At 38.5% G+C, this 24,183-nt stretch overlaps 3 protein-coding genes across 4 annotated transcripts in view; 1 reads left to right on the top strand and 2 right to left on the bottom strand.

Annotated features, from left to right (window-relative positions):
* Window positions 1-5,474: 5,474 nt before the first annotated feature.
* On the bottom strand, window positions 5,475-7,248 carry LOC141844998 (putative xyloglucan endotransglucosylase/hydrolase protein 7). The gene is made up of 4 exons (XM_074732995.1): window positions 7,044-7,248; window positions 6,877-6,977; window positions 6,599-6,795; window positions 5,475-5,937 (listed from the first exon to the last, which is right to left on the bottom strand). The coding sequence occupies exons 1-4, from the start codon at window positions 7,225-7,227 to the stop codon at window positions 5,544-5,546; spliced, it is 876 nt and encodes a 291-aa protein (XP_074589096.1). The 5' UTR covers window positions 7,228-7,248; the 3' UTR covers window positions 5,475-5,543.
* A 4,872-nt stretch (window positions 7,249-12,120) lies between these two features.
* LOC141845466 (protein TUNICAMYCIN INDUCED 1-like) lies at window positions 12,121-15,949 on the bottom strand. 2 transcript variants are annotated; one of them, XR_012603243.1, is made up of 5 exons: window positions 15,828-15,949; window positions 15,392-15,742; window positions 14,590-15,295; window positions 14,026-14,475; window positions 12,121-12,366 (listed from the first exon to the last, which is right to left on the bottom strand). XR_012603243.1 is itself a non-coding variant. In XM_074733517.1 (3 exons), exons 1-3 carry the CDS (start codon window positions 15,933-15,935, stop codon window positions 14,516-14,518), a joined length of 1,239 nt encoding a protein of 412 aa, XP_074589618.1. In that variant the 5' UTR covers window positions 15,936-15,949; the 3' UTR covers window positions 14,482-14,515. The 2 variants fall into 2 exon arrangements, 1 of the variants encoding a protein (XP_074589618.1); XM_074733517.1 differs by lacking the exons at window positions 12,121-12,366; window positions 14,026-14,475 and having other exon boundaries at window positions 14,482-15,295.
* Window positions 15,950-21,414: 5,465 nt separating this feature from the next.
* LOC141845441 (putative magnesium transporter NIPA9) overlaps window positions 21,415-24,183 on the top strand; it is a 3,091-nt gene continuing 322 nt past the window's right edge. The window contains exons 1-6 of the mRNA XM_074733496.1: window positions 21,415-21,462; window positions 21,726-21,855; window positions 22,423-22,511; window positions 23,638-23,694; window positions 23,796-23,854; window positions 24,133-24,179. Coding sequence (XP_074589597.1) covers window positions 21,804-21,855; window positions 22,423-22,511; window positions 23,638-23,694; window positions 23,796-23,854; window positions 24,133-24,179 — 304 coding nt within the window. The 5' untranslated portion in view covers window positions 21,415-21,462; window positions 21,726-21,803. The remainder of the gene's footprint in view (window positions 21,463-21,725; window positions 21,856-22,422; window positions 22,512-23,637; window positions 23,695-23,795; window positions 23,855-24,132; window positions 24,180-24,183) is intronic.

Raw genomic sequence — 24,183 nt, 5'->3', positions numbered from 1 at the left:
TTCATAGCAGGAGATAACCCAAAAAGATAACCCAAAATGCTGATGCTTCTCAGACCTTCGCCTAAACATGTGATGCCGATCTTCAGGAAGTTCTTCTAGTCTGATCCTTCGAGCTTCTTGATCGCGGCCACGATATCAGGTACAGCATTCCGAAAAGCTTGCCACTGTTCGACCGACAGACTTATGCCTGGATAAACAGCATGAGCACACAAGGCAAACAAGATTTCATTCAGGCAGCAAATGTGGATGAAAAATAAAAGTGAACAGATGCGGAAAAAAATAGAAAGAAAGCTCAGTCACTTCAGTGAGAAGGGCTCAACAAAATGTTGTGACTAGGCAGAAGGGGATTCTAAAGCCAGATAGTTCCCTAATGTTCAATTGAGTTGTGTCAAATCCCTCCCTCAAGCTACCCTTCGAACTCAATGCTCCCCAACTTCACCTGCCTCCTTGCTTGCCTCTGCCCCATCCTCCTTCTCTACTTCCTCCATCCCTGGGGGCTATGTCATTCAATTCCTCACCACTGTTTATCCATACAAAAATGTGATCATAGAACCATACCTATCAAAGACACTTCTTATGAGAGATATGTGAATTATTTAGAACTATTTATGTAAGTTAAAAATCCTGACTAACCACAAAAGAAGGAATGCACCCTTTCAGGTATGGAAGATTATATTTAGCATCTGTTCACCTTCACAAAAATCCACCAAAGGGTGCAATTTGACTAGCAAAATATGAATACACAGCTTCAGCGCGATTATATCTACCTAAACTATCCAAGTCCTTAACTAACTCTATCAACTTAAAAGGGATAATTGCTGCACTGCTAAACACAATGCAATCAAATATATACAAAATATACAAACAACAAAAATCTAAAATGTCCTCTTCTACATCACTTCTGCATAATAAAGATAATTTGCTTTCCATATTCCCTCGTCCATGAGGTAGCAGGAGTAAAAAGTTTCATTTCGAATTGCCCAATTGATCAATGGGCCTTAAATCAATAACGGGGTTCTTGAAACTCAATATGAGCGCGAGGTTATCTTTACTAAACATTGTAAGATATTTCAGAATCCGACCTCATTTCTGAAATCTCCATAAGTGAGCAAATGGAGCGAGCTATACAACTTCAACATGACAAGGCCGAAGCATAATGACTTTAACATACCCTCTAGTTCTACCAGAGTTTTTTTTTTCTTTCCTGAAAACAATGTCTAAAATGACCAACGGAACATCTCCATTCCTCTTGTTGGTAAAAGATACTCTAGTTTCTTACACCTCTATCACTAGTAAAGACAATGTTAAATATTTATTCAGGACAGTTCTGAATGTCAACACGGTTCATTTGGGCACAGAACAATTTTTAGAAAAACATAATTTTGTGGCCTAGAGGTGTTCCATTGTCCTTAAATCACATGGATGTCAAAAGGGTTTAAATTAAAGGGTAGTATGTGAAAATGAAGGTGTTTCAACCACTAAAAGCTGAAGATTGTTTTGTGCCCTACTGCCCTCCAAGTATCCAAATGCCCTCAATTCGCATGCATATTGATGTGTTCAATGAAAACAAAGGCATTTGAACCACGGGAGGCAAAGAAAAATATTTGATCTGTACCAAAACCTGCACATAAACTGTGCAACCATGTGCCTAATGATCCGCAGCTATATCACACATCTAAAACACATAAGAATAATCCATAGATGCATGGTTAAATATGTAGTTCCAATCCATGTCAACTAGAGTTCAAATGGTGATGTCTGAGGCATACAACAATATTTTGCAACATGGATGTGATGACAGTTCAAATTCAAGAAACTTTGTGAAGATTTGCTCATTTGGGCTCCTAAAAGAATCAACACTTTTCTTTTTTTGTTCCTGATAACATGCATGTAAACTAGTGAAACATGTCTAAAAATGCTTCAAAGTCACTTCTCACGTTCAAAACATGCAAAACTAAAGCTGAAATACATGGTTACACACATGCTACCTACCAATGTTCAACTGGAGTGAAAAAAGTGAGGTTTGGGATACAAAATAAATGTCGTCAAGACACTATTTTGGTGGCTTTCAGAAGTTTAAATGCGCTCAGTGGGAGTAAACATATCTTTCTGGTTTTATATGTTGATGATATTTTACTTGCCACAAATGATATAGCTATGTTAAATGATACTAAGAGATTTCTTTCTAAAAATTTTGAGATGAAAGATCTCGGTAATGCATCTTTTGTATTAGGAATCCAAATACACCGAGATCGTTCTCGAGGTATTCTTGGATTATCACAAAAGAGCTATATCAATAAGGTGCTTGAAAGATTTGGCATGAAAGATTGTAAACCAGGTAGTACCCCGGTCGCTAAAGGAGACAAGTTTAGTCTTAAACAGTGCCCTAAAGGAAGCCTCGAGACTCAAGAAATGCAAAAGATTCCCTATGCTTTTGCAGTAGGAAGTCTTATGTATGCTCAAGTTTGTACGCGTCCGGATATTGCGTACATTGTTGGAGTGTTGGGCAGATATTTGAGCAACCCAGGAATGGATCATTGGAAAGCAGCAAAGAGAGTAATGAGATATTTAAAAAGAACTAGTGAATACATGCTCACATATAAGAGGTCAGATACTCTTGAGATCATGGGATATTCTGACTCTGATTTTGCGGGATGCCAAGATAGTATGAGATCCACTTCAGGCTATGTTTTTCTATTGGCTAGCGGAGCTATCTCTTGGAGAAGTGCTAAACAAGCACTGACAGCTTCTTCCACCATGGCAGCAGAATTTATAGCATGTTATGAGGCATCAAATCATGCAATATGGTTGAAAAATTTTATCTCTGGGCTGCGTATTTTGGGAATGGTTGAGAGACCATTGAAGTTATTTTGTGATAATAAATCAGCTGTATTATATTCCAACAACAATAGGAGCTCGACAAAATCGAAGCACATCGATATCAAGTTCCTTGTTGTGAAAGAAAGAGTACAAAGTGGACAGATTTCGATAGAACACATAGACACAAACTCCATGATAGCAGATCCTTTTACAAAGGATTTACCACCCAATGTCTTCTATGAGCATACTACTCATATGGGTGTTATTCAATTTGGTGAAATCTAGATCTAGTGGGAGTTTGTACTATATATGTTTGGTATATCAAGATTTTTCTGATCAGAAATAAAGTTTAATGTTACTTCAGTACACTTTGTACAATTTAAGTTAATGTTTTGATCTCACTTTGGTTAAGGAGGACCAGTTGAAAATTGACATGAATAGACCACCTTGCATGTAATTTTCATGCCACACATTCATGATTGATCTATGTCATTTGATTATATTGATGTACGTGACCACTGATGGTTTAGTTGTGATAGATACAACAAAGACTGCATTGATCCTATGTCTATATAATTAATGGACGAGATTGTTAAGGAAGTCCTATGACTATGATGACAAATTTTTGAGCTCACTAAAGTTAACACATTTATAAATTTACATATATGATCCAGTGGGAGATTATTAGAATTTTGGGATCATTAATGTAATTATAAATGTCATGTCATCAATTAAATAAGTCAAATATTAATGTGGTCAAATTATGATTAAGGAATTTGGCGTAAGGGCTTAATTGTCATGAATATAAAAGTGTGGATACCACATGTGCAATTTCTAATTTGTTGAGGGGCCAAATTAGAAATAAGCAAATAAAGATAATTATAAAAGGGGTTATGGTCCCAGTTTGCAGAACGATGCTTCAGTTTTGTTCCCCATCGACAAAACTCTTTGGATTCTGAGGAAACTCTGCAAATTGAAGATCATTGCCAGAAATTGATTGTAAATCATGAATCCTGGTATGCTTTCGCAATTCTGATTATTGTTCTTGTGATTTCTTAAGAATTGAGTATTTAGGGTTATATGTGAAGATTACCCTATCAATTTTTTCATACAATTATCGTATTATCATTTGCATAAAAATCAAAAGAGTGCCCTTTTATTTTCGAATCAACCCATTGACATCTCATTTTTAAGTTTTTGTATCAAAAGGATATCCATGTTTCTTATCGTGTATATTTATCCAAACCAAATATTGTTCATGTATTACTATTCAATATTATTATCCCCTGTTTAAATTTCCTATCTAATTTATAAATCAGTCAAAAATATTTAGTTGATAAATGAATAAAATTGAATCAACATTATAGCAGTTACAAATCATAATTGTTATAACGTAAATATGTTAAATATGCATTGTAATATATATGAAACTGTAATGGCTACAATATGAATATTTTTGAACATTAAGTATGTTGAACACATTATAGCAATTTCAAAATTATAATTGCTACAACATGTGTAATAGCTATGAAATTATAAATATTATAATGGATGATCAATTTAAAAAATTATGATTTAGAATATAGACGAAAGATAACGACATTAAATAGTATCATAGAATATTTAGGTAAACATACAGATAAAATAATAGGATAAGATGCGTTTTTGATTTAAAAAAAAATCAAATGGCACATTTTGGGACGTCCTTTTTAACTTTTTGTCTTTATCATTCTGATCATACAAAAATCATTGTTATTTTTGTAAGAACACATTTTTTATTAGGAATAAAAACAAAAATAAAGACATGGATATATTTATAGAGAGAGCATTATAAAAATAACGGTGATTTTGCTATTTTGAACAATAGAAGGTTATTAAGTGTTTTTAGTTGTGATACCTTTAGCCTTTTAATGCTGAAAATAAGCATTAAAAGACAATTATTGTGTTTATGATGCTCCTTGGAGACTATTAATGACTTTATTTTTTTAATTCTGACCAATAGAAAATCATCAAAGTGTATTTATTAACTTTTTAAATGCCTAACATATTTTACTAGTCAAACGACGAAAGCTTATTAAAATATTTCTAACAGTTTTTAAAAGCGTTTAAATAATATTTTAAAATTAAAGGGCATCCTTTCATAAATCCGAAACTCCAGTGACCGGCTTGATAATTATCAAACTTAAATGCACTCTTCAGTAAAATGTCACATCCCTAATATACGTCTCTTTCCCAATAATGACGTATTTATTACGATGGAAACAGCGTGGAAATTTCGAATCATTTTAAATCAAAAGAGGATAATAATTTTTTATTTCCTTTTTCTCTTTTATTTTATTTTCTTTTGGAAACTTAATTATTTTATCTATTTTAAAATTCATTTAACACTAAAATATTCCTTTACTGACGTGTGATGAAGGTCATCTCTGCAACTATTTATTGCCTGCATGTGAATTTCCTAAACATGTCGGTCAATCCGTTGACTTCGTCAACATTTTAATGATGACTCTTAAGACTTAATCTATCAGCATTAAAATTTCCAAATGTCAAAAAGTCAAACATAATCATAATATTACTGGTCAAATCTCGCTTAATTAAGCTATTATATTGTTCGATATATAAACCACTTATTATATGACCACATAAATCACATTATGTTTATACACTCATGCAAAAGCTTCATTAGCCATGCATGCGACCGCGTCCGCCGGGGGCGGCGGGGCTCAGATTCCGGCAAGGCACTCGCGCGGCGGCACCGGGTAGCGCGCCTTGTCGGTGCAGTAGTCGTAGATCATGAAGTTGGTCCGCACCCAGCGGTACTTCCTGGCCTGCTCGGGGCTGAGCTGGCGGTGCGCCGGCGCGTCCCACCAGTTGCGCTGGTCGGCGACGCAGGCGGCGCCGGCGCCGGGGACGTCGCAGCCCTCGATGTCGAAGTCCTTGTAGTAGGCGTAGAACGGCGCCTTGCTCCAGTCGATCTTCTCCATCCCGCCGCGCGTCGCCCAGTCGTCGCCCTCCCACAGCGTCGAGTACACCCGCATGGGCTGCGCCGTCGGGTACGCCACCCCCACCGCCTCGTTGTTCTTGTACACCCGGATCGGCACGTCGTCGACGGCGAACCTGCGCCGCCCGCATCTTATTAATTAATCCTCGATTAAAACGCGGTAAACGTTTCTCTGCTGCACGACGGGTATTTACACTCCGACCCCCAGCCACTATTCCCGCCGCCACGTAGCTGTCCGGCCACCGTCAGGCGTCGGACCGGACCCGATCGACGGCCCACTCGCTGGCTCACTGACAGGCACCGGATTCCGATCATAATGTGGCCAGAATTCGGCCGAATTCGGCCAGAAACCACCGCCAGTGGCACACGACCATTGTGGGCCAAATCGCGGTTGAGGATGGACTGCCGGCCACCAGTGGTCCTTCCTCGGCCGGTCTTCGACCACGATTTGGCTAGAAATCGACTGCGATTTAGCCCACAGTGGGTGTGTGCCACTGGCAGTGGTTTCTGACCGAATTCAGTCTGATTCCGACCATAATCTGGCTGGAATCCGGTGCCGGCTGATGTGTCGGCGAGTGGGCCGTTGATCGGGCCCGGTCCGGCGGCCGGCAGTGGCCGGACGGCGATGCGGCGGCAGGAACAGTGGCTGGGGGTCGGCGGAAGAAAATACTGTACATTTCTAATTTTAGACGGTTAGATTTTCATGATCATGTTGTCGCGCACGCGCACGTAGGAAACCGTCGCGCAGCAGATCAAAACAGACGTTGGGTTAATTACAAGACTTGTTTCCGGTTCCACGTGATGGAGTAGTTGTGGTATTCCTTGGACGGGTCGAACCAGAGGTTGACCCGCTGCTCCCGGTCGCCCTTCCCGTGAGCGTAGACGTTGGTCTGGACCGTGTACGGCTGGCCGGTCCGGTTCCCCAGGAACTCGAAGTCCAACTCGTCCCGGACCGAGTCGGTGTCCGAGTTCATCTGCACGTGCGCCCATGGGTTAATTATCTGCGTAATTAATTATCTCGGCGATTATATTAATTAGGCGTTAATGGTACGGACGTAGAAGGCGGTGACGGTGCCGGCGGAGTCGCCAGGAATGAGCTTGATCTTCATGCTGACTCGGCCGAAGTGGTACATCTTCTTCGAAGAGAACCCGCAGCCTGAACGACGGGGCGGATTAGAGTCGATAATGGCGGAATTAACGGGACGGATTAAGCGTTAATTACCGGAAGAAGGGTCGAGCATCAGCTGGACCGCCGAGCCGCCTTCCATCTGCCGTATGTGGGTTCCGGCGAAGTAGACCCGGAAGTCTTGCAGAAAGCTGGCCGGGCGAGCGCCGGCGAGGGCGAACAGAGGGAGGAGGAGGAGGGCGGAGAGGAGGTAGAAGTAGTCGCTGCGGCTCCGGTCCATCGAGCCGTTTAACCCGGTCAATTTTTCCGGTTCAGTGCGTGGGACTGCGGAGTGGCGGGTGGATTTCATAGCGGGAAGAACTGGGGTTGGGGGTTCTGTAAAAAACCTTACCCGGAGGGTGGGTCCCGCAACAGATGGGCTTGCCTTCCAGCTCAGGGCGAGCCGTCGGCAGGGCCCGCTCACTTACTCTCCCAACGCTCGCGCTGTCTTTTCTCGCCGGATCGGACTCATAATTCACTAGCAATTCCGAATATTCCGAAATAATAATTTCGAATCTAAAATCAAGAGAACGGCCCAAATCGAGGGAAACCCATCAAATGAGCGTTTTTTCCCCCAAAAAACAAACAAACAAATAAACAAATGAGCACTCCATATTTTACCTTAAAATATCTCTTATCTAGTGTTATTGTAGTTAGTAGCTATTATAATATATAGAAGTTTTCCAATAATTATTATAATACATTTAGGATGAATGTAAAATTTAAAATTTAAAATTTTACATTGTGTAAAAGCTAATAAATAAATGTTATAATTTGTGGAAGCTATCGAATAATTGTTATAATATATAAAAGTTATCTAGTAGTTACTATAATATATTTATAATGTTTAGGACGGTAGTAGCCAATAAATATATTTATAATATATTTATAGAAGTTATAATAATTTTTATAACTATTTTAAAATAATTTTGATGAAGTTTACGTAAATTTGACTAAGTTGATAAATGGTATTTTGATATAATATTATTCAAAAACTCTAAATTTTAAATCATAAATTTATCCTAAATACATTATAATCGATACCGAATAGTTTATATACGTTGTGACAACTACTAAGAAACGTTCATACGATATAAATCCTATGCTGTAAACTCATTTTAAATATATAATAATAGTTATTAGTAGCTTCTACATAACATAAATTTTAAATTCACTTTAAATATATTTTAACCGTTATTAAGTAGTTTTTATATATTATAACTACTTGATAGCTTCTATATATTATAATAATTATCATAACTGCTACAACATCAAGAGTTTTTTAAGAATAAAATTATTAAAGTGATATCCATTTAACTTTATTTGAAAATGAACACTAAAACGAGGTCCATTTTTTTACATGTCATAATAACAAATTAATTTTATTTACTGAATTAAAAAATATTACTAAAAAATTATTTTATTTAATTTTTTTAATTCCGTACGACCGGATTGATAACTCGAAAAGTATGGATGTATGCGGACCTCACGCAGACTTGTCGGCGGACGGACGAAGTAACCCCCCGATGCTGACGTGTACCGTCGTCATCCTCTGCGAAATAAAATGGGAAGAAGAAAAAACATTTGACTCCATACGACCTGCGCCACGTCATGCGGGGTCCGCTGCCTGCGATCCCATCCGGAGCGGCGGTGGGCCACCCCAATAATATTCGATTATTATTGGAGGCGAACCGACAAAACAGTTTAATATATTTACTTGAAGAAATGAGTGATTTTTTTATTTTTAATAATAATATTTTTTTGGGGACAAAAATGTGCTGTATAATTTAAGACATGATTATTGGCAATATATTTTTAGAAATTAAAGATTTGATCAATCAATATAAGAAGACAAGCTATATATGCCTATTAACTGCATCTATATATGAATCCAAGTGCAAAAGCTGTAAGATTACGACACATCAACCACCATGCCTTATTGCTATTCTCACACAAAATATAAATAAATAATTTATAAAAAAATATCGAAAATAGTATAGGGACCCGAGTGAGTTAATCAATGTTGGTCCAGCCGAGTTAGATGAGGACCAATCGCATTGATCTCGATGTACTTGGCTAGGGGTCGGTGTAGGAAGACCTCACTTCAAATTTCTTTGATAGCTTTGTTTGGTGTTTAGGTTCATAGTTCAATCAACCGAGCGATGGTCCTCGTGAAAGTGTCGATTCCTATCTTAGAAGATACGAATTAATGTCCCACGAAAGGCTATGATAGTAGATTTCTTCATTCCACCTCTTGCATTCAAATGTGCAAGTTCTTGTCTTTACCTTGAAAGGCTAGATAAGGAGTTTCTTAGCCTTCATTCTCGAAAGGTAAGAGATTTTGAATCTTACATCGAAGGTCTAATAATGTCTTTCCTATTTCACCTCTTACACTAGATGATCCAACCTGTCTAAGGTTGTCGTTCGACTTGAACATCCTAATTAGTTCAAAGTTACTATATGCATTACACTGACCAAGAATATAGATTGACTAACCCGTTCAAATAGATTGAACCTCACAAACCAAATGGCTTGCCAACTTGATTGATCGATTGACTCACTCAAATTTGACTACCCTCGACTCACGAACTATCTGGTCCACTCAACTCATTTAGTCTTGTAACACACTTAGCTTGCTCACTTGACTATCTTACCAAACCTAACTAACCCCAAGCTCAACGGATCGTTCGACCTACTCAACCTCACTTAGCCTTGCTCGTCTCCATTTCAATCATTCAACTAGGTCACCTTGTTAAATAAATCGACTTGCATAAATTAGGGCGTAAAATAGAAGAAATAAAAATTTTATCAATAAAATCAAGGATTTTGTTAATGGAAGAAGAAGAAGAATTTTCAGTTTATTTTTCCTTATACCTATTACGGATTTTTATGCATAAACATTAAAAAGAATAATAATAAGCACACACACGACAAACGGAATCTAAGCAAGATCGAATTGAAGGAGTAGTCAAATTTGAGTTATTCATCCGAATCGAGCTGTCACTTTTGACTTTTCTATGGAATTGCAATTCCGTAGAACCATCACCGACATCCATGAAACCGACCGGTCCAAAAATCGATTCGAACCAACCGGTCCAACAAATCTGACTTTGTAGGAAGCAAGAATGGCCGGCTTGTCATAAATGATCTACAGTAGAATAACATGACAACACAGATTATAATAAAGTAGGCATAAGGACAGTCCCGATCGAATGACATTTTCCTAACAGTTTACTAAATCGTACGGCCCTCGGTCGCGATTAAGTCGATCATCGTGTGGTATAACGAAGATCGAATTTCGATAAAATCATATGACTATACCTGATAGTGTCGTAGAGGACATGACTCATTCTAAAATAAAGGTCAAGGGCTATACAAAGATCAATATCCGAACCGATGTGGTAACACGGATCAATATGAATCCGATCCCATCGATGTGATGAGACAGATCAACACGGATCCGATCACACCAAAGTGAGATATTTGTCACCTCATGTATCTGTCATCTCGGACTCATACCATACTCCGAGTTCAGCATGAGCTCAATCCTGGCCCCCACTTGGGCCCCCAAAATCATCTTGGCTAGTCTCGTCTCAGTATCCCGATCGTCTCGTCTCGATCAGTCTTGCCTCGATGTCTCGGTTGTCTCATCTCGGTCAGTCTCGTCTCGACCATCTTGGTCATCTCGTCTCGACCATCTTGGTCATCTCGTCTCAACGTCTCGGTCGTCTCATCTCGACCAGTCTCGTCTCAGCGTCTTCGTCATTTCGTCTTGACCAACCTTATCTCGGTAGCTCGGTTGTCTCATCTTGGCCATCTCGGCCTCGAGTCTCATTTTGACCACTCCGTCTTGACTGACTCCATCCTAGGCTCCACCTTCATGTCTTCTGTGAACCGCTATCTTACATGACCTACTAAAGGGAACGCGAATATTCTCATAGATACGCGACAGTCCAAGAATGAACAGGCAGTTATGAGGTTGTCAGATTTGGTCCTCTCGGATACCCCTCTTTCTGCACATAAGGTCAAAAAGAAACGACTGTCAGATCTAGTTTCCTTTGCAGATTATTATAAGGGCACTATCTCATTCGACGTGGAAATACCTTGAGCAAGTTATAAAAGACTTAACTCACAGTCTTAGTCCAGGTTCGACTCTAAAAACTCTGCTAATATTATCTTCTTTCCTGTCCACATTTCATCGTCTTCCGGAGAACCCTAATATGAGCATTGGAATGACTTGTCGAGATTCTCCGACACCAATCTATCCTCTTCTTGAAGTGTGTTTCAGGTCCTGATTGTTTCCCACGTCCTAGCTCATCCAGGAGGTTACACATATCACAATGTTCTTTAACTAGCGGCTTGACCATCCGCGGTATTTGACTGGAATAATACCCTCTTGCATGGGGCCCTATTTTGATTTTCTAATTTAACTCTATATAGATAAATATAGGATCAACCGTGAAGGACGTCCAAGGTCAACATATGACCTTTTATTGCAATTCACTAAACCATACATTTATTTCACATACCTAAGTTTTATAATACCAAAATGACACAACTCATTCTTAGTCAATTTCGGACGAAACTTCTAATGGACCTACAATATTCAAAAATTTAATATTTTTCGATTAGAAGAATCATAAGAACCCATTAATGATTATGATTAATAAATATTATCATTCTAGATCTTATAATAAAAGGATGCTGAGCTTGGCCGCCGTATGCGCTTCCCGATTTATCCTGGTGGTCGGTAGGAAACTTTCGTGGGACCGGATCGGCCACCCCCAGAGATGTGGCTACTGGGATTATCATTTTTTTATAATAAACTATCTTTATGAATTTAAAAATTCACTATTTTAAATTTACACAGTTGAATTTAGATATGAGGACATTAAATTCTAAATTATTTCAAATCAAAATTAATATACTTTTAAAAGTCTCCTTAATACATCTAGGCTCTCACAATTGGGCAGAAAGAAAACAAGACTTTCCTGTTTAGAGTATAATTTGGCGAATAATCACAGTTACTAATAAGAAAAGATTTGTAGTCTTTAGTGTTATCATGGTCGATATGGATATCAAATGGCATGCCTTTTGCAGAAATTAAAGAAAACAAAAGAGTTTCCTGTGTAGATGCAATCTTATAACCATGCCCTATAAGTTAATGGAGCAAGGGTACAATTTGGCATAATGTGGTAACTTATAGATCACAAACACAAGATTACACGAAACTACAAACATGAAAATGGAAAACAACAACAACACAAAAAAAATCTCTCACCAGTCTACGACAGAGCTCCCTAACAAGCTTCTCAACCAAAGGCCTCTGAGGAAGTTCAGTTGATGAATAGCATTGAAGAAAGTGACAAAGGTTTACATCCTGCAACATACCTTGGTCAAACACACACACCATGTACATTTAAACATAAACACTTTAAAGCAAACTTGACTAATCTTATAAATGATTGTCAGTATTGATGATAAAGGGCTTCACATCTTTGGCACTCAAACATGTACAAAGACCGCCAAGATGAAAACATGGTCTCAGACAATTATGTTTATTGTTTATTATGACTTTCCGACAACAATGTATTAGAAAATTAATGACATACTTCAACTGTTTATATCAAATTTTGATCTAAAGATAGAAAGATCATGCAATATTTCTTGTGAAATAAGTAATACTCATGCTCCAATATATAATACTGCACCAATAACATGTCATTGATCATCATCACACAGGTGCTTCTCAACCAAAGGCCTCTAAGGAAGTTCACTTGATGGATAGCATTGAAGAAAGTGACAAAGGTTTACATCATGCAAGATACCTTGGTCAAACACACACACCATGTACATTTAAACATAAAAACTTTAAAGCAAACTTGACTAATCTTATAAATGATTTATCAAGCCAAAGTTGTTACTCAAACATGTACAAAGATCACCAAGATGAAAACATGGTCTCAGACAATTATGTTTATTGTTTATTATGACTAGCCAACAACAATTTATTAGAAAATTAATTGACATACTTCAACTGTTTATATCAAATTTTGATATAAAGATAGAAAGACCATGCAATATTTCTTGTGAAATAAGTAATACTCATGCTCCAATATATAATATGCACCAATAACATGTCATTGATCATCATCACGCAGGTGCTTCTCAACCAAAGGCCTCTGAGGAAGTTCAATTGATGAATAGCATTGAAGAAAGTGACAAAGGTTTACATCATGCAAGATACCTTGGTCAAACACACACACCATGTACATTTAAACATAAAAACTTTAAAGCAAACTTGACTAATCTTGTAAATGATTTATCAAGCCAAAGTTGTTACTCAAACATGTACAAAGACCACCAAGATGAAAACATGGTCTCAGACAATTATGTTTATTATTTATTATGACTTGCCAACAGCAATTTATTAGAAAATTAATTGACATACTTCAACTGTTTATATCAAATAATTTTGATGTAAAGATAGAAAGACCATCCAATATTTCTTGTGAAATAAGTAATACTCATGCTCCAATATATAATACTGCACCAATAACATGTCATTGATCATCATCACACAGGTGTATGACAAAATTAGTATTGTCAAGATACCTCTATAGTTTGGCTGATGTTATTTTGCTGTCATGCTTTCATTAGTATTTTCCATTCACCACTCCATTACTATTAATGCATAACAAAATTTGCCCCTTTTCTTTTCCTCTACACTTTGTTCTTACCAGTACTGTTATGTGACAAGAACAATAGTCAAAATACTTGTTCTAACACATGCTGCATGATGGGCATAAAAAAAAAAAATCTATAGATGTACCTCCAAAAAGAGTTTAAAATCATTTTGAAATCAAAATTTACAGGTTCCAATAGAAGATGAATCTACCTACTCTTTCACAGCAAGTTCGAGTGAAACAGAATCCAATGTTTCATCCAACACTGCTTGACGAATCATAGGAACTAATCAAGATATAGCTTGTTATCATGAGCAGAAACAGAAGAAACAAAATTACAAACAATTTCTTACCGAGCCAACGCTACAAGCTTCGGCTAGAAGAAACTCTTCACTTTTTTACGATCCACTGCTGTGGCAACGGCATCAGCGATATCGAAGCAACCCTCTCGTTTTCCTTCTCCTCGTCGTTCCGTCGGTAGGAGATTTTCGTGTCCAACCTCCATCCCTAATCCTCCGCAATCGAATCGGAAACAACTCGCGAAAGTGAACCCTAGAAGAAGCCCCTGCCGACTCCAAATGGCCGGGCCACGGCGCGCCGACGCGCACGCCTCGATCTGGAAAGAGATCGACAACCGAAGACTGAAATCGATCGCAGTGGAGCGCGAGCGAGGAAGGGAGGCGAGCGCGGGATATTTGCAACGAGGGCACGTGAGGGCGTACCAAATTAGGCTTATACCACGGGCTGGCACGTGAGCAACGGCAGGTGCTAGCACGTGCTCCTCTTTTTGAGGTTAATTTGATCTGCAATATTTACAGTTAATGGAAGAAGACGAAGACAAGATTACAACGTGAAGAAACTTTGAGGAGGATGAACGATCGAAGCACGCGACATGGAAAAGTTTCCAGTTTGCTCACTCTGCACTACGCTGTCGAGTATTTCAGCAGGATTTACTGCCGTGATCCTCTCAGGGATGATCTTTCCACTCTCCTCGATCCGAGAAAGAACCTCGAAGTGAGCCATGGATTTCTCCGGCTTCGTTCTCCATTCCGGATAACTGGACCAGTCCACCTCCCCTTCCGCAATCTGCTTCTCTATTTTGAATCCAATCTTCATGTAGCTTCTCGCTGCTACCTCTGCTTTCAGCAGCGTGAACGATCCTTCTTCCTCGCCCTTCCGCCCGAGCAACGACGCCAGCAGCTCCTCGAATCCTTGGACGTTCGAATTGGATCCGTTCAGCGATGTCAGTGGCCAAAGAGTCGGGTTTTGCGCTCCGTCGGTGGTCGACGGAGGGGAGCGCGAGGAGAGCTCGACGAGCCCCGGGGCGAGCCGCTTGAGCTTGAGCTTGTCGTGGGGCGACGCCAATGGCGAGCAGGTGAGGGATGTCGGGCCGACGATGCGGAGGGAGAGGAGGGGTTCGCCCGATGAACGGGCGGCGTGGCGTGCGGCCTCGGCGATGGCGAGCAGTCCCGACGCCGGCCGGCGGCTGTTGGGATGGGTGCGATTGAGAGGGAGGGGGAGTTGCAGCGGCAGCCGGAGGCTTACAGACCGCGCGCCCTTCAAGGTGACCGCGACGCCGTCTGCTAAGATGACCTTCCTCAACGTTCCGGCTTCGACCTCGTGCTGCCGGAGAGGAAAAAAGACACCATTTTTATCTCTCAAACCGGAAAGAAATCGACTGCAAAAACTTCTCGAGTCAAATCACAGTCGAAGCCTCACCGGCAAGGAAATTCTCATGCTATCGGCGTCTTGAATCCACAGCTCCAAAGGCCCGGCGAGCTGAAACGGTGGCAATGTCGGAGGAGCCCTAGAATTCGACCCCCACTTGATCTTCACCAACTCTGCTCCATCTCCTTCCTTTTCTGCGCCCTCTCCAAATGTCGGAAGATCCGCAGCCTCCCACCGGCTCACGTCCTCCAACAACTTGATCGGAATAACCTTCTTATCGATCTCGATATCGAATTCGTACGCCAGCGAATGCCCTACCTGCGCGTCACGCGCGTCGAACCCCGAGATCTCCACGCCCTCCACCTGGAGCCCCAGCGCCCCCACAATCGAATCCCTCAAATCCTGCAATGGCAAAACCAGATCCAAGATTAAATCAAGGGATCCAAAGCTAGAGTAGAAAAATCAGAATAATTAGTGGTTTGCTTACAGAAATTGCTCGTCCGGGAGACGCTCTCGAGGAGATCAGAGCATCTGAAGAAGCTCCCGACTCGAGAAGTACGAGAAATCCGAGGAGTAAAACGGAACGATCCGCCATGGCTGCACAAAGAAGGAAATTAAAAAAGTGTTTTTTAATCGAAATGGGAGGCGAGTAATGGTCCTTATTTAAATAAAAGAGAAAGAATATTACTCGAAGAATGACGTGGAAACAACGGGCCAATGAGAAGCGAGAGAATGATGCGAGCCGAGCTGCCATTGGATGAGACACGGCAAACCGCCGGATGATTTGCTGTTTGGATCGTGGCCGTTCGATTTCTATTGACAGGCTGGGCTCCGATGGGCCTAATTATCACATTTCTTTAACTATTTTTTTCAAAGCCCGTGGATTTCTCACTCAACCACTCCAATTTGGCGTTTTATACATCAAATAATATTCAATATTGATTATAAATTAATTTATCGAATTCATATTTGTTTATTTAAGAAAAAACAAAAAAAACATTTTGAAATTAAATTCTGATAATACGCACGACAATTAACTTTGGGGAAGGGGGGACCAACACGTGCCCGAAATGTGCCTCTCCTTTGGGGAAGGGGGAAACTTAAACTGTTTTTGGTAGTGTAGTTATTTTCTTGCCTTTCCTTTTTCCTGAATCAGCACTATAAGCAAAAAAAGGTGGCGCCTTTTGATATTGTAACTTTCCTGCGAGTAAGATCTCATAGATTCTGATATTGTAACTTTCCAATGAGTTTACAAGTAGTTTTCCTCATAAATCATCCCTCGGGATAACCTATGAACCACTACATGATAAATGAAATCATGCCATAATAGCAGAGTTTTTGGGCTCAACTGAGATGAAACTTAATGATCTTTTTTCCAGATTTATTTTTAGGTCATTCACACCATCGGAACCTTCAAGAAGATAAGGAGTGGGTTCAGATGTTAGGAGAACGACGTGTGATGGATTAATTATCGAAACTATGTGAACAGGAGAGTGTGCTTCGTATTTCCTCAGTTGTATTCTTAAATTAGTTGTAGTATCAGATGCCTAAGGACTAAAAATCAAAAGGATTAGTTGCTCAAATCCACAATTGGAGTCATTTAGTTGATTAATATATTACATAATCCAATCTTGCAGTCATTATTGTCATGCTTAAAAACGATTGAAGAAGTGTGTAAAATAGTATCAGTGAAGAATTCTGGAATTATTGATTAGGCTCAAAGATAAACAGCTTTGATCCCCTCTTGCATTTCCATTCAGTCAAGTTGGAACTCATTGCTTTATAATATGTGGTTAATTTGTGAAACTAAGTGTTCTATTTGTTCTTACCCTTATAAGTGGTCGTTTTTATATACACTAATTTTAGTCTTCTATTATATTTTACATATTCTTCTATAGCCTCGGCTATCATTTACTGATTGGGTTTAGATTATAAGTTCAGCCTATATTATCAATGTGATTAAACTTAAACCTTGTAAACCATGTACTAACCATCCTTATGTTGGTTTCATCTTCCAATTGACTCAGATGGTTAATCTTTGCGGCTTTTCTATAACGAGTTTATTGGCATAAGCTTCTTTCTATCAGAGGGCTGGCACTTAGGGGTGGAAAAAATACCGAATTTTCGGTATACCGCACATACCATACCGATATTTACCGTCCATATCGAAAATTTCGGGTATACCGAAAAATTCGGTACGGTATTATACCGTACCGAAATTTTCGGTATCGGTAACGGTACGTAATTATTATTGTTCGGTATTTCGGTATAGCAACATTTTCGGTATAATACCGTACCGAAATTATCAGTATACCAAAATTTTCAATATTTTCGGTGTAATATACTGAAAATTCGGTATTTCGGTATTTCGGTATACCGAAAATACCGAAATTCCGGTATACCAAATTTTCGGTATGGTAACGGTATAGATTTTTTTATGCCGAAATTTTCGGTACGGTATACGGTATCGTATACAAATTTCGGTATAATTCGACCCAGCCCTACTCAGATGGTTAATTTTTGCGGCTTTTCTATAACGAGTTTATTGGCACTAGCACAAGCTGGCTGCAAGGTCAGTTTTGCATGCAAAAAATAAAGGCAGAGGAGGCCCAACGAAGCCACAATTTCTGAGAAATTATGTAAATATGCCTATTCCTCTTTTGAATACTTGAGCTTGCAGCATCGTAATTGGATTGCATGTACTTTACAAGCCTGCTCGTTCCTTTTGCTACTATTAGAAATCTCAGAAATATTTCTTCAGAAATATGTCGTGTGGATTCTATTGTTTTGATCAGCAGATGTTCCTGAGTCCACCTGTAAACTTGTGAATGCATGGTGACTTTATCGTCTACTTTGGTGAATTTTAAACCTTACACAAGTTATCACTGTGAATGCATCATAAGAAAGCTGTGCTAAGTTTCAGATTCCATTAACCCAAGACTCTGAAAGATGAAAATTTACAAGAAACCTAATACAATAATCTGGTAAATGCTAATACAATGATTTGATGCACTGGCTCAAATATCCATCTAAAGTGTAGAGTATTAAAGAAACAACTTTGAGTTCACTAGTCCTTTATAAGCTCGAGAATGAGCTCATTCCAAGTATCAATTGCACCAGGCAAGCACCAGTGCAAGCAGTCATTCTGAACTTTCTTGTTTTTATCGTCGCCAAATGGATGGAACGCCCTGTAAGGTCCTGGATGCACATCAGGTCGCAGCAATGAAAGTTTGAAAGTGTCAAGGAGTTTCAGTTTTGCCCCATTTGCAGCAATGAAAGTCTCTGCCTTAACAAGGAAAGGGCTCCAGATGAGAGAGAGCGTGAAGTTGTGCAAGGGGAAATGCCATCTCCTTGATCTGAATTGATCATCATGAAAAACCATAATAGGTTCTTCGACCTGAGTTGCAATAATTTGATCAGTCAAGAGGAAACATATGTTTATCAACTCAGTTTACTGGACAAAATAGAAAAGAGAAGTCCTGTTATGTCCTCAAAACTCAATTATGTCCAGTAACTACAGCCAATTAGTATCCTGATACTTATGTAATAAAATCCAGAAACAATAAGTGTAAAGATTTATAACCTGGATTAACCTCTAAATAGCTCCACCCTAAACAAATTCTTTACACAAGGGATTTATGTACTGCCTAAAAGATTGAAACGGATGAAAAGGAACAGAGAAGCAAGTCCTGACGACAATTTAAACCAGAAAACAAAACAATACGAGAAACCACCAGATGACTACCAACATCATGTTGCGAACAAGTTAACAATTAGGCCAACATAACATAACTAGCAAAGCATGCACCATTTACATGGTTAGTTATAACATATAGAATCAAGAATAGTTGGCCGTAAGACAGTAACTTTAAAAGATTATCAACACCAAATGCCAGAAAAAAATATGCACCTATTTGGGAATGTCAAAGGTTCAAAGAAATACCGCAGACCATTCTTGTTGGCACAGGCTAAAGACTTATCGTCTAAGAATTTATTTGCATGATCAAACACCAAAAAGTTAAATTATAGTTTGGCTGAATGCTACATAGAGAACTCCACGGTGATAGAAACATTTAGCAGCTTTTCACTTTCTTTATAGAGCTTCATTCTGTCAAATTTGGATTAGGACTCTCAGTTTGGGGGCCTAATGCTACATAGAGAACTCTCAGTTTCAGGTTTTCTAGTGGGGAAACTCTTTGCTAGATAGCTGATGAAAGAAACATACCCTAAAAGAAATAAAGAACCGAAAGAAACGAAGATTACCTAATCTTCTCCGACGAAGTGCACTCAGCAGGCGGCATCGCCGCCAGGGCTGGTTCGGTACGGTATACCGAATTTTGTATACGATACCGTATACCGTACCGAAAATTTCGGCATAAAAAAATCTATACCGTTACCATACCGAAAATTCGGTATACCGGAATTTCAGTATTTTCGGTATACCGAAATACCGAAATACCGAATTTTCAGTATATTACACCGAAAATATTGAAAATTTTGGATACTGATAATTTCGGTACGGTATTATACCGAAAATGTTGCTATACCGAAATACCGAACAATAATAATTGCGTACCGTTACCGATACCGGAAATTTTTGGTACGGTATAATACCGTACCGAATTTTTCGGTATACCGAAATTTTCGATATGGACGGTAAATATCGGTATGGTATGTGCGGTATACCGAAAATTCGGTATTTTTTTCCACCCCTAATCGCCGCCGCCCGGAGGTGGTGATCCTGATCCTTCTGGAGGTGCTTCATCTGAAGGCGCAGGCGGCTCGGCGGGCTTCTTGGCGTAGTTGGCCGCCGCCTGTGCGCAGATGGAGATCGCCCGGGAGACTTTGGCGACAGCTTCGGAGAAATCGGCCAATGATTGGGCGAAGTCCGCGATTGCCCGGGCGCCGTCGGCGACCGCCCGGGCGCCGGCGGGGATGTAGTTCCAAGCAGTCGAGCGTCGATGTGATCGGGGAGCCATGGGGACGACTCGTCGAGTCCGAGGAGAGTGTAGGGGTGGGAAAAAATACCGAATTTTCGGTATACCGCACATACCATATCGATATTTACCGTCCATATCGAAAATTTCGGTATACCGAAAAATTCGGTACGGTATTATACCGTACCGAAATTTTCGGTATCGGTAACGGTACGCAATTATTATTGTTCGGTATTTCGGTATAGCAATATTTTCGGTATAATACCGTACCGAAATTATCAGTATACCAAAATTTTCAATATTTTCGGTGTAATATACTGAAAATTCGGTATTTCGGTATTTCGGTATACCGAAAATACCGAAATTCCGGTATACCGAATTTTCGGTATGGTAACGGTATAAATTTTTTTATGTCGAAATTTTCGGAATTTTGTGACGGTATACGGTATCGTATACAAAATTCGGTATACCGTACCGAACCAGCCCTAGGAGAGTGGGAGGGGGGAGGGGGGAGGGGGGAGGGGGGGAAATATATATTTAGGGCCGCTAGTCAATTTCAAAATATTAATTATACTGATCAAAATAAATTTTTTATATTATAATAATTATAATTTTATCATTATTATAATATAATATTAATAAAAATAAAATAAAATATTATAATTAATATAACAATTATAATTTTATAATTAGTGTAACAAAAAGTATTTTAAAAATAAAAAATATTAAAATACATCTCTCTCTTTGCAAGATGTTATATTATAATTAATATAACAATCATAATTAATCTTTTAATACAAAAAGTATTAAAAGAAATTAGTCTCTCTCACTGTTTAGCAAGATGTTGATTCTCTATTTAGAAAGAAATTTATCTCTCTTCCTCTCTCTACTTGGAAGTCATTCTCTCTTTCTTCCTTTATTCGGAAGAACCATTCTCCCTCTTGCTCTTTCTGTTTAGAAAGAAATACATCTCTCTCTTTGCCTCTCTCTACGTAAAAATAAATCGATCTCTCTCTATAGTCTCCCCCTTCCTATTTTCTTAGGAATCAATCCGTCTCTCTCTCCCTCTCTCTCTCTCTCATTTTGGGGGAAAAGTGATGGCTCTTTCTCCTTTCTCTCTATTTTGAAGGAGTTTGACTACTGCCCTTAGATTTGGAAATCTCGGCTTCATTGTCAATTTGCAAGGTGTCTAGCTTCCTCTTCCTCTCATAATTTGGAATATCTTCCGTTGTAATATTATTACATGGTCAGGATTGACCAACATCTACCAGATGCCAGTTGTATATGTTTGCCTCATTTTCCTTGTGAAAACACTAAGATGTCAGGATGGAGTTCAATTTTACTCTTCTTTCTTGCTTTATATTAATTATGTTTAAATTTTGAGGTATGAGAGTGTCATACTGAAGCTTGTTTTTCTTTCACACACTAATTATGATTATATTTTGTAGGTTTCTATAATACAACCTGTCTCTGGTTGTGGTCTTGCTATACTGTGTGTCTTCTCTCATTTTTATCTCAAGGAAGTCATGAATGTTCTTGATTGGATAGCAATAACATTGGCTGGTGCTGGCACAATAGGTAATGCAAGGGCAACAATAATCCATTGATTTATTATTTTTCAATGAAGAAGTTGGTTGCAAGTTATAAGTTGGTTATCCTTCTTGCGGTTGATGGATTATTTTCATGTGGATCTGCAATGACAGAGGTTATGGGATCAAAAGTTAAATTGATTAAGATGTTAGAGAAAATCCGTTGAAGAAAAAACTATTTAACTTACAAACTTATTGAACATTGTCTTCTTTCTGTTGTTTCGACAGTAACTTCGCCCCTTATGCATAAGTTGGCCCATTTATAATCTCCATTTATAGTTGCACATATCCCTTGGGCTTATTTCAATGTTCAGGACTTATTTAGCATCTATTGTTCAAGTAATATGAATTTGATGCAAAATATTGATGCAGATCTCATAATTTGCACAAGTTATTGTTGCATCTTTGACTTGTTGATAAGGGTGACCTTAAGCTTTTGTTAGTGCACTTCTTTGATATATGCAGAATCTTCAGTAGAGCAGCAGATACATGCTGTCTGTATTGTTTAGCGAAAGATTTGTGTATTAATACGTGTTCTTCTCGTGTATTATTACAGGAGTTGGCTTTGGAGGAGAGGAGCAAAGTATTGCCACAGTCTTGCTTTACCATTTACCCCTGCTTGGTTTCTCAGTTGCCTTGTTGTTTGTAGGTACCATACTCTGTTCACTATCATTTAGTTTGCTAAGCAAATATCATCAGCCTTTCCTTACTAATAGTATGACTGTACTTCTCCTGTTGCCAACTTTTTATTGGTTCAGTTGGCAGTGATTTATGCTATTATGTGGCAATAATGATTAGAACTATCATTTGTTTTGAAAGTTGTACTCTTTCATGTGATTAAAAGTATCATTTCTTTTAAAAAATTATTCAAATTTATTTGGTTATATATTTTTAAGTATGGTGGTGGTCTTGTGGAATTCTTTCCGCCATTCTCATCTGAAGGTTTTTTTCCTTAAGCATTTTTCGAAGTAGATTATTTTGTAAAATAAATGCCCATAAATGTAGGTTCATTACAAAACTTCTTTTTGCTTGTCCCAATAATGACATAAAAGTTCTCATCATATATATACTTTTAACTATTGCACCATTTAACTAGTTTATTTTTTTTGCTTGTTATTTTATTGGCTTTATAAAATATTTTGGCATTTTATTGCATCATTTGGTTGGACCTAATTTAGCAAATTTATATTATTATACCAGTTTTGACTCTTTATTCAATGAAAATTGCCATCATTGTGATTTTATTTCATCAGACCAAGTAAAATAATAAATATCTTGCAACTTCCCATATTTATTTTCAATGGCTTTATAATATTACAATTTCTTGATTTTAATTGGCGCTTCTTATATTATAATAAATGCAACTGCAATCATTGAAGTTGCAAGTGGCACTTGCAACTGTCAAGCTACTATAGGTAATTAAATGTGTGCAGGCGGACTAGTTGCAACCATCTATCTGTGGACAACCAAACTATCCTTCTTTCTGACAATTACAGTTATTACAATGTTCAACATGTCTTATGGTTTATTGGTGTCATGCTACACTTTTTTTCCTCTAGAGCTGCAAATGGAAGATCAAATAGAAAGCTCAAATTTTGATTTCTGATGCTTCGGTGTGAGATTGTGTTTTTGATTTACCCTTAGGGTAGTTAATGTTCTTAAATGTACTCCTACGAGTCCAAACAAAAAGGAAAGAGTATAAATAGTGATTTTATTTGAATGATTAACTTATAGTTGCAAATATATGTTGATGGTGTATATGGAAATCCAGGCACTTCTGAACACATGGCTTCACATCTACAAAAGTCGAAGGCAAGAACAGGAACTGGTAAAGTTCTAGAATCAAACAAGTCATTATCTCTGTCTCATTTTTTTGTCTTTTTTTCCTGTTAATTTTGATATCACCTGATGTCAGTATCATAAATGCAGATGCATTCTGAAGTAATTGAAGAAATTATATTTGGTTTGGAGTCGGGCACTCTATTTGGGTAAATGACCCTTTTTCCTTCAAAGCTCTTGTCTATAATCATTTTTAGTATATTATTATCCTTGTCATACGTAATAGTCTTCCATATAATGTTTTTCTTAAGACTTTAAGATAATGGTTGATCTTCATCATTATTTAGCTTGTAGTTCTACAAAATATCCTGTGGATTTTAAAGTTCTTTTCTGTATTTCTATTGCTGACAGGATACAGGGAGAGAAAACTGACTGATTCTTTTCTTTAGCAATTAGCTAATGCTAACAATCAACTATGTGATTGCAGAATGGCGTCTGTCATATCAAAGATGGGATTTGCACTTACAGAACAGGGTCT

This window comes from Curcuma longa, chromosome 14, assembly GCF_044706935.1.
Source record: "Curcuma longa cultivar G26 ecotype Majalengka, Jawa Barat chromosome 14, ITB_CL_G26_1.1, whole genome shotgun sequence".
In the NCBI taxonomy this organism is placed as follows: domain Eukaryota; kingdom Viridiplantae; phylum Streptophyta; class Magnoliopsida; order Zingiberales; family Zingiberaceae; genus Curcuma; species Curcuma longa.
The sequence above is the reverse complement of the archived record's forward strand: the minus strand, read 5'-3'. Positions and strand labels throughout refer to the sequence as shown.